This window comes from Crocodylus siamensis, chromosome 1 (assembly GCF_052110815.1).
Source record: "Crocodylus siamensis isolate JL-2025a chromosome 1, ASM5211081v1, whole genome shotgun sequence".
Classification (NCBI taxonomy): Eukaryota; Metazoa; Chordata; order Crocodylia; family Crocodylidae; genus Crocodylus; species Crocodylus siamensis.
Genome location: NC_143395.1, coordinates 396,159,365 through 396,171,625, shown reverse-complemented (window position 1 = coordinate 396,171,625; position 12,261 = coordinate 396,159,365). Strand labels below are relative to the sequence as shown.

The window sequence follows — 12,261 nt, the reverse complement described above, 5'->3', positions numbered from 1 at the left end:
AACGGAGACCTGGTGGGACTCCACCCATGACTGGACCACGGGTATAGAGGGCTATACTCTATACAGGAGGGATCGTGTTGACAAAAGGGGTGGGGGTGTAGCTCTCTATGTGAAGGAAAGCTACATGTCCCTGCAAGCTGATGTTGGTGACCAGCATGGACAGCTAGAGACCCTCTGGGTAAAAATTCGTGGGGAATTCGGCACAGGGGACACAACGGTGGGAGTCTACTACAGACCGGGAACTGACTGAGGCCGCTTGCTCCAGGACCTTGGTTGTCATGGGTGACTTCAATTACCCGGACATCTCGTGGGAAGATCACTCAGCTAAATCTGAGCGGGCGCAAAGCTTTCTCTCATGCGTGGATGACCTCTACCTGACCCAAGAAGTCTATGGGCCAACGAGAGGCAAAGCGCTGCTTGACCTGGTACTGGCTACGGGGGATGACCTAATCAGCGACCTAGTGATTGATGGGAAGTTGGGTGACAGTGACCACGAGCTGATCACCTTCACCATCCGCCGTAAAGCTGGCAAGCCAGTCAGCAACACAGAAGTCCTTGACTTCAGAAAAGCCAACTTTGACAAGCTCAAGAGGCTAGTCGGTCAGGCTCTAAGGGACCATGACCCCAGGGAGATGGGAGTTCAAGGATAGTGGTTGCTCCTCAAGGGAGTGATCCTCAATGCACAAGCTAAATCTATTCCAACATGGAAGAAAGGCAGCAAGAAGGCACAGCAGCCCCCCTGGCTCTCCAGAGACCTAGCGGACCTACTCTGGCTAAAAAGGAAAGCCTACAAAGGATGGAGGACGGGATTCACCTCCAAGGAGGATTACTCCACGCTGGTCCGGCCCTGCAGGGAGCAAAGCAGGAAAGCCAAGGCTGCAACTGAACTCCAACTAGCTTCAGGCATCAAGGACAACAAAAAGTTCTTTTTCAGGTATGTGGGGAGCCAGAGGAAAAGCAAGGGCAATGTTGGACCCATGCTAAACCAGATGGGGCAACTGACAACTGATGCCCAGGAAAAAGCCAACCTATTAAATAGGTACTTTGCGTCAGTCTTTCATCAGTCACACGGGATGCCCATGCCTGCTATGGGACAGGGAATTCTGGGTGAGGGGAATCCCCTACCCTCCATCAATGCTGATCTCGTGAAGGAACACCTTGAGAAGCTGGATACCTTCAAGTCAGCTGGCCCTCACAACCTGCACCCCAGGGTACTCAGGGAGCCGGCGAGCGTCATAGCCCAGCCCCTGGCACGGGTCTTTGAAAACTCCTGGCGCTCTAGTGTAGTGCCCGAAGACTGGAAGAAGGCCAGTGTGGTGCCGATCTTCAAGAAAGGGTGGAGAGTGGATCCGGCTAACTACAGGCCCATTAGCCTGACTTCTATCCTGGGGAAGATCTTAGAAAAGTTTATTAAGGAGGCCATCCTTGAGGGACTGGCCCAGGCTAACATTCTAAGGGACAGCCAGCACGGGTTTGTTGCGGGTAGGTCTTGTTTGACCAATCTCATTTCCTTCTATGACCAGGTGACCTATCACTTGGACAAGGGAGAAGAGATTGATGTCATAGATCTTGACTTCAAAAAAGCTTTTGATCTGGTATCCCATGATCACCTCTTGGCCAAACTGCCCAGTTGTGGCCTTGGCTCCACCACGATCCGCTGGCTGGGAAATTGGCTTCGTGGTCGGACCCAGAGGGTTGTGATTGATGGCAGTCAATCATCATGGTGCCCTGTAACCAGTGGGGTCCCTCAAGGCTCTGTCCTGGGACCCATCCTGTTCAACATCTTCATTAATGATGGGGACATTGGAGTTAGGAGTGGACTGGCCAAGTTCACCGATGACACCAAACTTTGGGGCAAAGCATCCATGCCAGAAGATAGGCGGGTGATCCAGGCTGACCTGGACAAGCTCAGCAAATGGGCAGACGAGAACCTCATGGTGTTTAACACCAAAAAATGCAAGGTTCTCCACCTTGGGAGGAAAAACCTGCAGCACCCTTATAGGCTTGGCAGTGCTACGTTGGTTAGCACTACAGAAGAAAAAGACTTGGGGGTCATCATTGACCACAAGATGAACATGAGCCTGCAATGCGATACTGCGGCTAGTAAAGCGACCAAAAGGCTGGCATGCATCCATAGATGCTTCTCGAGCAAATCCCGGGACGTCGTTCTCCCCTTGTACTCGGCCTTGGTGAGGCCGCAGCTGGAGTACTGCGTCCAGTTTTGGGCTCCACAATTCAAAAAGGATGTGGAGAAGCTTGAGAGAGTCCAGAGGAGAGCCACGCGCATGATCAGAGGTCAGGAAAACAGATCTTACGATGACAGGCTGAGAGCCATGGGACTCTTTAGCCTGGAAAAGCGCAGGCTCAGGGGTGATCTGATGGCCACCTGTAAGTTTATCAAGGGTGACCACCAGGATCTGGGGGAACGTCTGTTCACCAGAGCGCCCCAAGGGATGACGAGGTCGAACGGTCACAAACTCCTGCAAGACCGTTTCAGGCTGGACATAAGGAAGAATTTCTTTACTGTCCGAGCCCCCAAGGTCTGTAATAGTCTGCCATCGGAGGTGGTCCAAGCACCTGCACTGAACACCTTCAAGAGCAAACTGGATGCTTATCTTGCTGGGATCCTATGACCCCAGCTGACTTCCTGCCCTTTGGGCAGGGGGCTGGACTCGATGATCTCCCGAGGTCCCTTCCAGCCCTAATAGCTATGAAATCTATGAAATCTATGAAACAACCACTCTTTGTCCCTGGTCCCACAGCACTTGGGTTACTAGTGACCTAAGCTAATCAAAATTTGCATTTTTAAAGCCCAAGGCTTCAATCCTGCTATCCAATTTGTCTCCCTTTGGTCAGACAATGAACATGATGGTTTACCAGTATATTTAAGTTGATCACAAAGTCATCACCTTTGGCCAGGACCGAGTTTAGCAGAGCATCACCTGTGGTTTGCCCATACACCACCTGATTCAGGAAGAGCTCCTCGACATCCCAGGGTGATTTGTGCTTCTGCAATAAAGAAGTAAAAAAAGAGCAAAAAACACTTTACAATAAAACATAATTGAAATTTTAATACCATAAAGTGAATTGAGATTTTGATGAAGGTTCAGAAGAAATTGTATTTTTTTTTCTAACCATTCACCCATCACCCAATTTTTTGCTATCAAACGTCATTTAATAAATGACATACTAAAATTCCCCTTACAGACCCAACACCAGACATGTCAGCTAAGACTAAGTATTCCATTTGCTCAAAGTCACTAAAATGGATTGCCTTGAATCTGTCCCCTAGCAAGCACTCTAATTAATAAATTAATAATTAAGTGGCTATATTCTCAGGGCATGGATTCAATAGATTGTATGTGAATAACCATTGTGGACATACAATGATGGCTACCTTACAGGTAGTATAACCATGTAACTGAGAGAATTTTCTTTCATTTTGGATTGAAGTGTATTCAATTAAAACCTGTACATTTTCCTTGTAATTGTATGCTTCATCATCAATTTACAACTTTTTATACTGTCATGATTCATTTCCACCAGCAAAGGCATCATAGAAAATGTGGCAATGGAATTTCAAGAGAGAAACATTCTGGAGTAATTAGTAATTTGCTTGAGACCAACTGCAAAAGAATTTGAATATTCCGACAGCTTTTTGTGAACCCAAGATATATGGGCACACTAGATGGGAGGGATAGGCTGCAATCAGACCTAGACAGGTTACAGGGGTGGGCAGATGAGAACAAGATGGGTTTCAACACTAACAACTGCAAGGTGATGTACCTGGGGAAGAAGAACCAGAAGCATACCTACAGGCTGGGGAACTCTCTTCTCATAAGTGTAGAGGCAGAAAAGGATCTTGGAATCACCTTTGATATCAAGATGAACATGGGCCGGCAGTATGGGGATGCATTCAGGAAGGTCAACCATATCTTGTCATGCATCCACAAATGCATCTTGAGCAGTTCCAAGGAGGTGATCCTTCCCCTCTATGCAACACTGGTCAGGCCGCAGTTGGAGTACTGTGTCCAATTCTGGGCGCCACACTTCAAGAGGGATGTGGACAGCATGGAGAGGGTCCAGAGGAGGGCCACTCGCATGATCAGGGGGCAGCAGGGCAGGCCCTACAAGGAGAGGCTACAGGACCTGAACCTGTTCAGTCTCCACAAGAGAAGGCTGAGAGGGGATCTAGTGGCCTTTTACAAACTAGTCAGAGGGGACCAGCACGCGTTGGGCGAGTCCCTGTTCCCCCAAGAACAACCAGGAGTGACTAGAAATAACAGTCGCAAGCTGGCAGATGGTAGATTCAGGCTAGACATCAGGAGGCGCTACTTCACCGTCAGGGTGGCTAGGATCTGGAACCAACTTCCAAGCAAAGTGGTGCTGGCTCCTACCCTGGGGGTCTTTAGGAGGAGGCTGGATGAACACCTTGCTGGGGTCATTTGACCCCAGTACTCTTTCCTGCCATGGCAGGGGGTCGGACTAGATGATCTGCTCAGGTCTCTTCTGACCTTACCAACTATGAAACTATAAAACTATAACAATACATGTGCATACCCATTTGGAATTATAGTTTGGGCTGAGTAAAAATTGTAAATTAAAGGTCAGTGAGTGCATCTACATGAGACATTTACTGTGCAGTTAGCTAATTGTGTAGTAAATATCTCAGTATCTACACGTGTGCCCATATTAGGACACACAAAACTAATAAACTCCACATCAGGGTATAAACTCACTAGGGGAGACCAGAAGGGTTTGGGAGAGACCTTGTTTCCCCTAGTACCCCCTGGCATAACAAGGAGTAACGGCCATAAATTGTTGGAAAGTAGGTTTAGATTAGACATCTGTAAAAACTGCTTCACAATTAGGGCAGCTAGGATCTGGAACCAACTTCCAAGGGAAGTGGTGCTGGCTCCTACCCTGGGGGTCTTCAAGAAGAGGCTTGATGCCTATCTGGCTGGAGTCATTTGAGCCCAGTTTTTCTCCTGCCCAGGCAGGGGGTTGGACTTGAAGGTCTACATTGTCCCTTCCTACCCTACTTCTATGATTCTATGAATTGTACATACAAACCCTACCCTGTTGCAACATTCATGAGCAGCAGCACATGTGTAGATGCTGACTAAATGGATTGGACATGAGGGTGTTTCAGTGCCGGAGTTACCTCCTAGCTAACCCTGTACTGAAACACCCTTGTGCCCCCGTCAGTCTCTGTGCAGCACACTGAGCCCAGTTGAAGCAGCCCTAGGCTCGCAGGCTGACCCCCCTGCCCTCCCTGTGCCCTGTGCCAGCTGGGGCTGCAATAAGCAGTAAGCTCCACAGTTTATTATTGCCTCCTAATGGCACATGTAGATCGTTTCAGTGGGTGAATGTACATATATGTACATTTGTCCCAGCTTAAAATTACTGTGCAGTAAGCAGGAATAGGCCAGTGTCTACACATACAGGTATTAAAGTGCATTAATGCTGTGTGTGGGCTAACTAGCCCCAAGTCAGACCACACACAGAGCGTTACTATGCAGTAAGGCATCTACACGTGCGTTACTGCATAGGAACTAATCAGGCATAAATTTGATACCTGCATCATGGAAGTATCAAATTTATGCTCAAGTCAGCATAAGTCTCCATGCACATGTAGACACATGCCCATACTACACAGTAATTTCAGTTACTTTGCAGTAAATGCACTCATGTAGACACGCCCACTGGGTACTTCTTGTTTCCCTTCTGTATGTGTCCTCTTGCTACCTGCTGAGTCCTGTAACTTGAATAGTAGATATATTCAGTGTTCAATTCTTGCTCATGATGCATGATGGTAGACTTATTAAATATTTTAACCATTTTACCAACCTTAAGGAATTTTATTTAATCAAATAAATCAAATAAAATAGACAGAATATTAAGGTACAAAGTTCAAGTACTCAGCAGTTAGGAAATGCTGGAGTTTTGGTAATTTGTGCAAGCTTAATACAAGACAGTACACAAGGGACCCCTTGTATGCATGGATTAGGATATAGTCTATGATATCATCTATAAATATATGATTTCTTACTACTTTTTATGTAGTCCCCTCCCCCATATCCTACCACTCTTTTGGACATATAGAGCATTTCCAGGTGAGCACACAGGTGCATTTCCCATAGTTGTGCCACTGCTACTTGCCCCCAGGGAATACCCATGCATGCATGCTCTGGCATGTGGCAAATTGCCCTGTGTGGGATAGGGGATACTGGGGCCAGCACCTGAGCTAGCCTCCACAGCCTTACGTGTGGTCCTGGGAGCTTACCTGATCTCCAGTGGCAGTAATTTAGCAGCAGAGAGCTTGCCAGCAGCCAGAGCAAGGATCTCCCAGTATCAAAAAACTCCATGCTGCAAATCAGCTGTATGGGAAACACCTGTGCGTGCAATGCATATGGTATGTGGCACCAAAGACAGGTCTATGGTGCCTCATACTGCACATGTAAGCTCATCGGAACATGCCCATAAGAACAAAATTAAGAACAAACCAACAATTGCAGTTTTAGCATTCCTTTATTTGCAAGTCATAGTATCATAGAAAATGAGGGTTGGAAGGAACTTCAGGAGGTCATCTAGTCCAACCCCCTGTTCAAAGCAGGACCATCCCCAGCTATATCATCCCAGCTAAGGCTTTGTCTACCCAGGTCTTAAAAGCCTCCAAGGATGGAGAATCCACAATCTGTTTTGAGTAATCTGCTCCAGTGTTTTACTACCCTTCCAGTGAAAAGATTTTTCCTAATATCTAACCTAAACTTTCCTATTATCTAACCTAAACTTAACCTTGCTGCCATCTGAGACCATTTTTCCTTGTTCTGTTATCTGCCACCACTGAGAACAGTCTAATTCCATCCGCTTTGGAACCAAACTTCAGGTGGTTGAGAGTTGCTATTAAATCCCTGCACAATCTTCTCTTCTGCAGTAAGAAAAAAATAAGCCTAGTTCCCTCAGCCTCTCCTCAGAAGTCATGTGCTCCAGCCCTCTAACCATTTTTGTTGCCCTCCATTGGACTCTCTCCAATTTGTCCATATCCTTTTTGTAGTAGGGGGCCAAAACTGGACACAGTACTCCAGATGTGGCTTCACCAGTGCTGAATACAGGGGAAGAATTACTTCCCTCGATCTGCTAGTAACACTCCTACAAATGTAGCCCAGTCCTTGATTTGTAGTTTTCTGATACATATATATACATATATTAGATAAGCCACTTTTGCCATACTTCATTTACATTATATGTCATATACATTCTCCAGTTCTTTACATTTATAGGTAGAGCCTGTCATGGGTCAAATTGAGTTTTATCAAAATCTACAATCTCCTTTATCTCCAGCTCTAGTTTAGCAAAGAATACTACCGACATTCTTCCCTCCATCTACCCAGCCCCAGAAAGTCACATTTTGTCTATTTTCAGAGCCTTGCTTTCATCTGGCTGTAGGCCTGGGTTGCCATTTTTCATGATATATTCCTAAACTTCCTGTTTGGTAGGTTGCTTCGCTTTGCTTGAGTAACTAGCCATTCTACTTTTTGATTCATAAGGAAAAGCTGACTTCCTTGTCAGGGAGCAGTCCTACCTAACAGCAGATTAGAGTGTTCAGTTGGACTTTCTAATGAACTCCACATGACTACATTCATCAGTGTATATCTGGGACTGGTATGAATTTAGTTAATATAGCAATAGACTTCACACTTCTGGCACAGCATCTGGCTACACTACTTTCCTCCTCGTCATTAGAAGGAAAGACAGAGAACAGCCTCACTCAAGATCTAGACCTTCTGGGAGGTGTTGGGGGATTCTTTTAATCTCTTTCACCTTCCCATACCCCCCCTTCATTACCGCAGGTAATGAGACATTTTTGGGACAGTGGAAGTAAATGTATGATAGGACTAGATTGATGCAAGTGTAGTTGCTGTCTTCATGCTGCTGCTGAGGCTAAAATAGTTGCTCAAGCAATTAGTGGCTGAAAGCCTGGAACTTGCTATACCAGTGAATCAGTTTGTATCTTGGAGCAGTAACAGTAACTATATATTACTGAACTAGCCTTGCTTGATGTTTCCATTTTTAGCTTCAATCCTGACAAGTTTGTCATAGAGAAGACTGCAGGAGAAAGTTGCCTCATAGCTAATGTTGGTGTGTCACGTTCAGTAGTGAAAAACTGAAAAAATAGAAGGAGATGAGATAAGGGAAGAGAGGAAAGGGGAAAAAAGACAGTAGTAAAAATACAAGGGAAAAACAGAGTTATGCCCTATAAATCTAAATTGGCAGAATTCAAGATTAAATGCTGCAGGGGCTAAGTGAAAGAAAATCTCATTGACTTTAGTGAGATTGGTACATATGGAAAGTTGTTAGTGAAGCTGAGTCTGTTTGATAAGATACAATACAATTAACATTTCTCCCTACACACTTGATACCTTTTTTCTACAACAGATGATAATGTATTTAAAAGGAAAAGTTTGTATTTTCTAAGGAGGAACAAAATATTTCAGGCTGAGAATAAAAAATTACAAATTAGCTTGGAAAATCAAACTAACTTAGTATATATTTTCTTATCATTTTCATGGATCTTTGAGGCACCAGGCTTGTGGGAAATAGCAATACATAAGACTTGACTAATAAAGGAGTCTTTAACCCTTAGCAGTTGAGTGGATTGACTAGGAAGGTTTTACCAATAAAACAGGTAGGGAGATGAGTGGAAATACAGGGCACAGCTATTAGCTGCTTCGTTCAATTGGAGAAGTCCCTGGAGCTTAATTCAAGGGAACACTTGAGGAGATCAGCTCTGATGTAAGAGGAATAAAAATGTCATTTCCAGGGGTCTGAAAGAAATGTTTCTAGGGAAGGGGAAATCTGTCCAGAGATGGCCTGACAATTTGAAAATCTGGTTTTCATTTCACTCTATGTAGCATATTAACTGCTGTTGCACAAAAGCTCTTACCTTTGGTTATCTCCTAATTTATTTTTAAGATAAATGGGTGCACAAAGCAGTCAACAGAAAACTGCATGAGAAGTGAGGTTTTTTTACTCTCTAGAAATTTCAGCAGTTTTTCTGAAAATTTGTGGTGGGGGATGCGGGGGAGATATTTAGATTTGCTGCTTCATTGTCCCATGAAAGTTGTGGTTTTGGGTGCCTCTCTGCACCCATTTTACGTAGGCTAGTGTGTTTAGTCAGACTTCAGCTCCTATGACATGCTAGGGCAGTTCCTCCTGGAGAAAAGAGGTGGTGCACCCTGTGGAGTCTGTGGCCCAGGTGCATCATGAAAGATGTAGGTTAGGTAGAGTCCAGTTCATCAAAGAGAATGAATAAATGAAACATCAACTTATCATTGAGGACTATTACAAGATGGGAAGGGAATTCCCATGGGCATGAGGCAGGGGAGTGGGTGGGAATGAGTGGAAATATACGATTTTTTTTCTTTTATGGAAGTAATGAATAGTGCTTGGGAAGTGAAGTTGTGTTAGGTAGGGAGAGATGTCTCCTAGGTGAGAGGCAGTGGAAGTGTGTGGGATGCTGAGGATTGCTTTAAATTTGGGGGTTTTGTGGGGGAGTTTGTTTTGCTATACTATCATTTTAATATTTTATTCTGATCGTATAAGTATTTTTTTCTCATTGTAAACTACCATGACATTCTGGGGAGGTGTGGCATTTAAATCTTTTAATTAAAATTTTCAGTAAGCATATCCAAATTGAAATATTTGGATTTTGTCCAAAATATTTTGTGATTTGGTTGTGCATTTTTCAGGTAAAAAAAAAAAATTAAACTTTTTTGGGGGGAAAAGGTGCTTTGAAAAAAAAATCATTTTACACGTAAAGCACACTGTCTAAAACAAATGAACAAGCCTTTATTGACTGGGAACTCTTTCAGTATAAGTTACTGAACATTTTCATGAAAAAATGAATGAAGGAATATTTTTACAATGTTATTGGCTTTACTTTTAGGATATAGAATGAAAATTATGCCATATCCGTGGATGTTTTGAACTGTCTTGAGGAGTTTCATGAAATTTCTTTGTCTAAGATGTCATAAGCAAAATATTGGCCAATATTCTGTCATTTTCCTTAAATCCAAGAGGAAGAGATATTAAGAGTTCCATTTCTACAACAAAACTACATGAAAAAAGCTTCAGCTCCAGATTTTATGGGCTTATTTAAACTACAAAACTCAGAATATATTTAAAGTTTTTTTCCATTAATAACACTTGAATTAACTGGTGTCTTATTTGTGTGGGTCTTTTTCAGAGATCATCTATAGTTGGGTATTTAATGAATTCCCATCTTTCGTGGCAGAAGATAGCAGACGTTTCATCTCTCAGGAGACAGGCAATCTGTACATCTCCAAGGTGCAAACATCTGATGTTGGCAGCTATATCTGTCTGGTAAAAAACACAGTGACAAATGCCAGAGTTCTGAGTCCTCCTACACCACTTACACTACGAAATGATGGTAAGCAAGGACTGACTTCCTAATGAATGAGAGCAAAAATGTTGAAGTTCAAATGCATTGGACAGCACTTTATGAAACACAGAATTAGAACAGTTGATTTGAGAATAATTATTTATTGTTTCTAAAAAGTATGAAAACATTTACTTCAGTAAACATCAGACAGTGACCTGTATAGTTCTGTTTAGGAGCTCTACAGTCCCTTCACAGTACCTGATGAAGTAAGCCCAGTGCTTACAAAAGCTTTTTCTGTGCACCTCTGATTTGGTTAGCTGGTAAGATGCAAATCTACCTGCTTTCTGTCACAAATTTATTCCTGGGTACATAACTTCAGGCACTGTTTTCCATATTCAGACAAATAAATATATGCGGGTGCCACCAGCTCATGTTGAAGCTATTTATTTGAGCATTTTATTGCAAATCAGGAAGAAGTATATGTAATTATATCTATTGTCTTTATTCTGAAGTATCCTCCATTTCAGGCTGCTTCTTATGTCTTCAGAAATGCTAAACATACCTGTACTAATGCCCATATGTACACACATGTATGAATAAGTCATAAACAAAACCACAAAGAAGAGAATACATAGAAATTTTTTTGGCTCATAGTTACAAAAGAATAGGACTGAAAGGGACCTCACAAGGTCATCTAGTTGGGCCCCTACTCAAAGCAGGATCATCCCTGACTAAAAACCATCCCAGCCAAGTGTCCGTACAACTTGTTCTTGAAAATGTCCATGGATAGATGAAGAATCCACAACTTTTCTAGCAAACCTGTTCTATTGCATGGGTACCCTTCAAATAAAAAAGTTTCTCCTAATCTCCAAACTAAATGTTCTCTGATGCAGCCTGAGGCCACGGCTCTTAGTCCTGTCTCTGATGGCCATACAGAAAAGTCCATCTTCATTCTCTCTATAATCTCTATTCAGATATTTAAAGCGTGAAATCAAATCCCTCCTCAGTCTTCTCTTCTCCAGATTAAATAGCCCCAGTTCTTTTAGCCTTTCTCCACAAGTCTTTCTTCCCAGCCCTCCAGTCATTTTTGTTGCTGTCTGCCAGGCTCTTTCCAAACAGTCCACATAATTCTTGAAGTGTGGGACCCAAAACTAGACACAGTATTCCAGGTGAGCCCTGTGTTGCATAGAGTGGAATAATCCTTCTCTTGATTTGCAAGTGACACTCCTGTTAATACAACCCAGCATGCGGTTGGCTTTTTTGTAGCAAGAGCAAACAGTTGGCTTCTATTCAGCTTTTGTTTCTCCATAACACCCAAGTCCTTCTATGCAGTACTGCAGCCTACCTGGTCGTTCCCCACTCTTTATTTATGCATGCTGTTATTATGTTCCAAATGCAGGATTTATCCTTGTTGAATCTCATCTGATAGACTTCAGTCCATTTCTCCAGTCTATCCAAATCATTTTGGATCCTTGTCCTGGACCCAGGGAAGACCCCCAGAGAACCCTACTTGATACCTTCTCCCAACTAGACACTCAGACATTGAGAAATACTTGCTGCATATAAACATCCAATGTACCCACCTTACAGTACTTTCATCTTGTCTGTGTTTTCTTAGCTTGCTAATAAGAATGTTGTGGGAGACGGTGTCAAAAGCCTTGCTAAAGTCAAGGTATACCATGTCACTGCTCTTCCCAACCCTCCCCCCCTCCTCCCCCAAATCCACAAATCCTGTCACTCTATCCAAGAACAAAATAAGGTTGCTCAGGCAATGACTTGTTCTTGGTGACTCTATTCTGGCTGTTCCTCATCACCTTGTTCTCTTCTAGGTGCTTTTCAGTGGATTCTTTGAGGAT

At 43.5% G+C, this 12,261-nt stretch overlaps 1 protein-coding gene across 3 annotated transcripts in view; it reads left to right on the top strand.

Moving 5' to 3' along the window:
* CNTN5 (contactin 5) overlaps positions 1 to 12,261 on the top strand; it is a 1,171,322-nt gene that overhangs the window by 847,752 nt on the left and 311,309 nt on the right. For all 3 annotated transcript variants that reach the window (XM_090030265.1, XM_090030258.1, XM_090030254.1), the window contains one exon: positions 10,250 to 10,453. In XM_090030265.1, the coding sequence (XP_089886391.1) occupies positions 10,250 to 10,453 (204 nt within the window). The remainder of the gene's footprint in view (positions 1 to 10,249; positions 10,454 to 12,261) is intronic.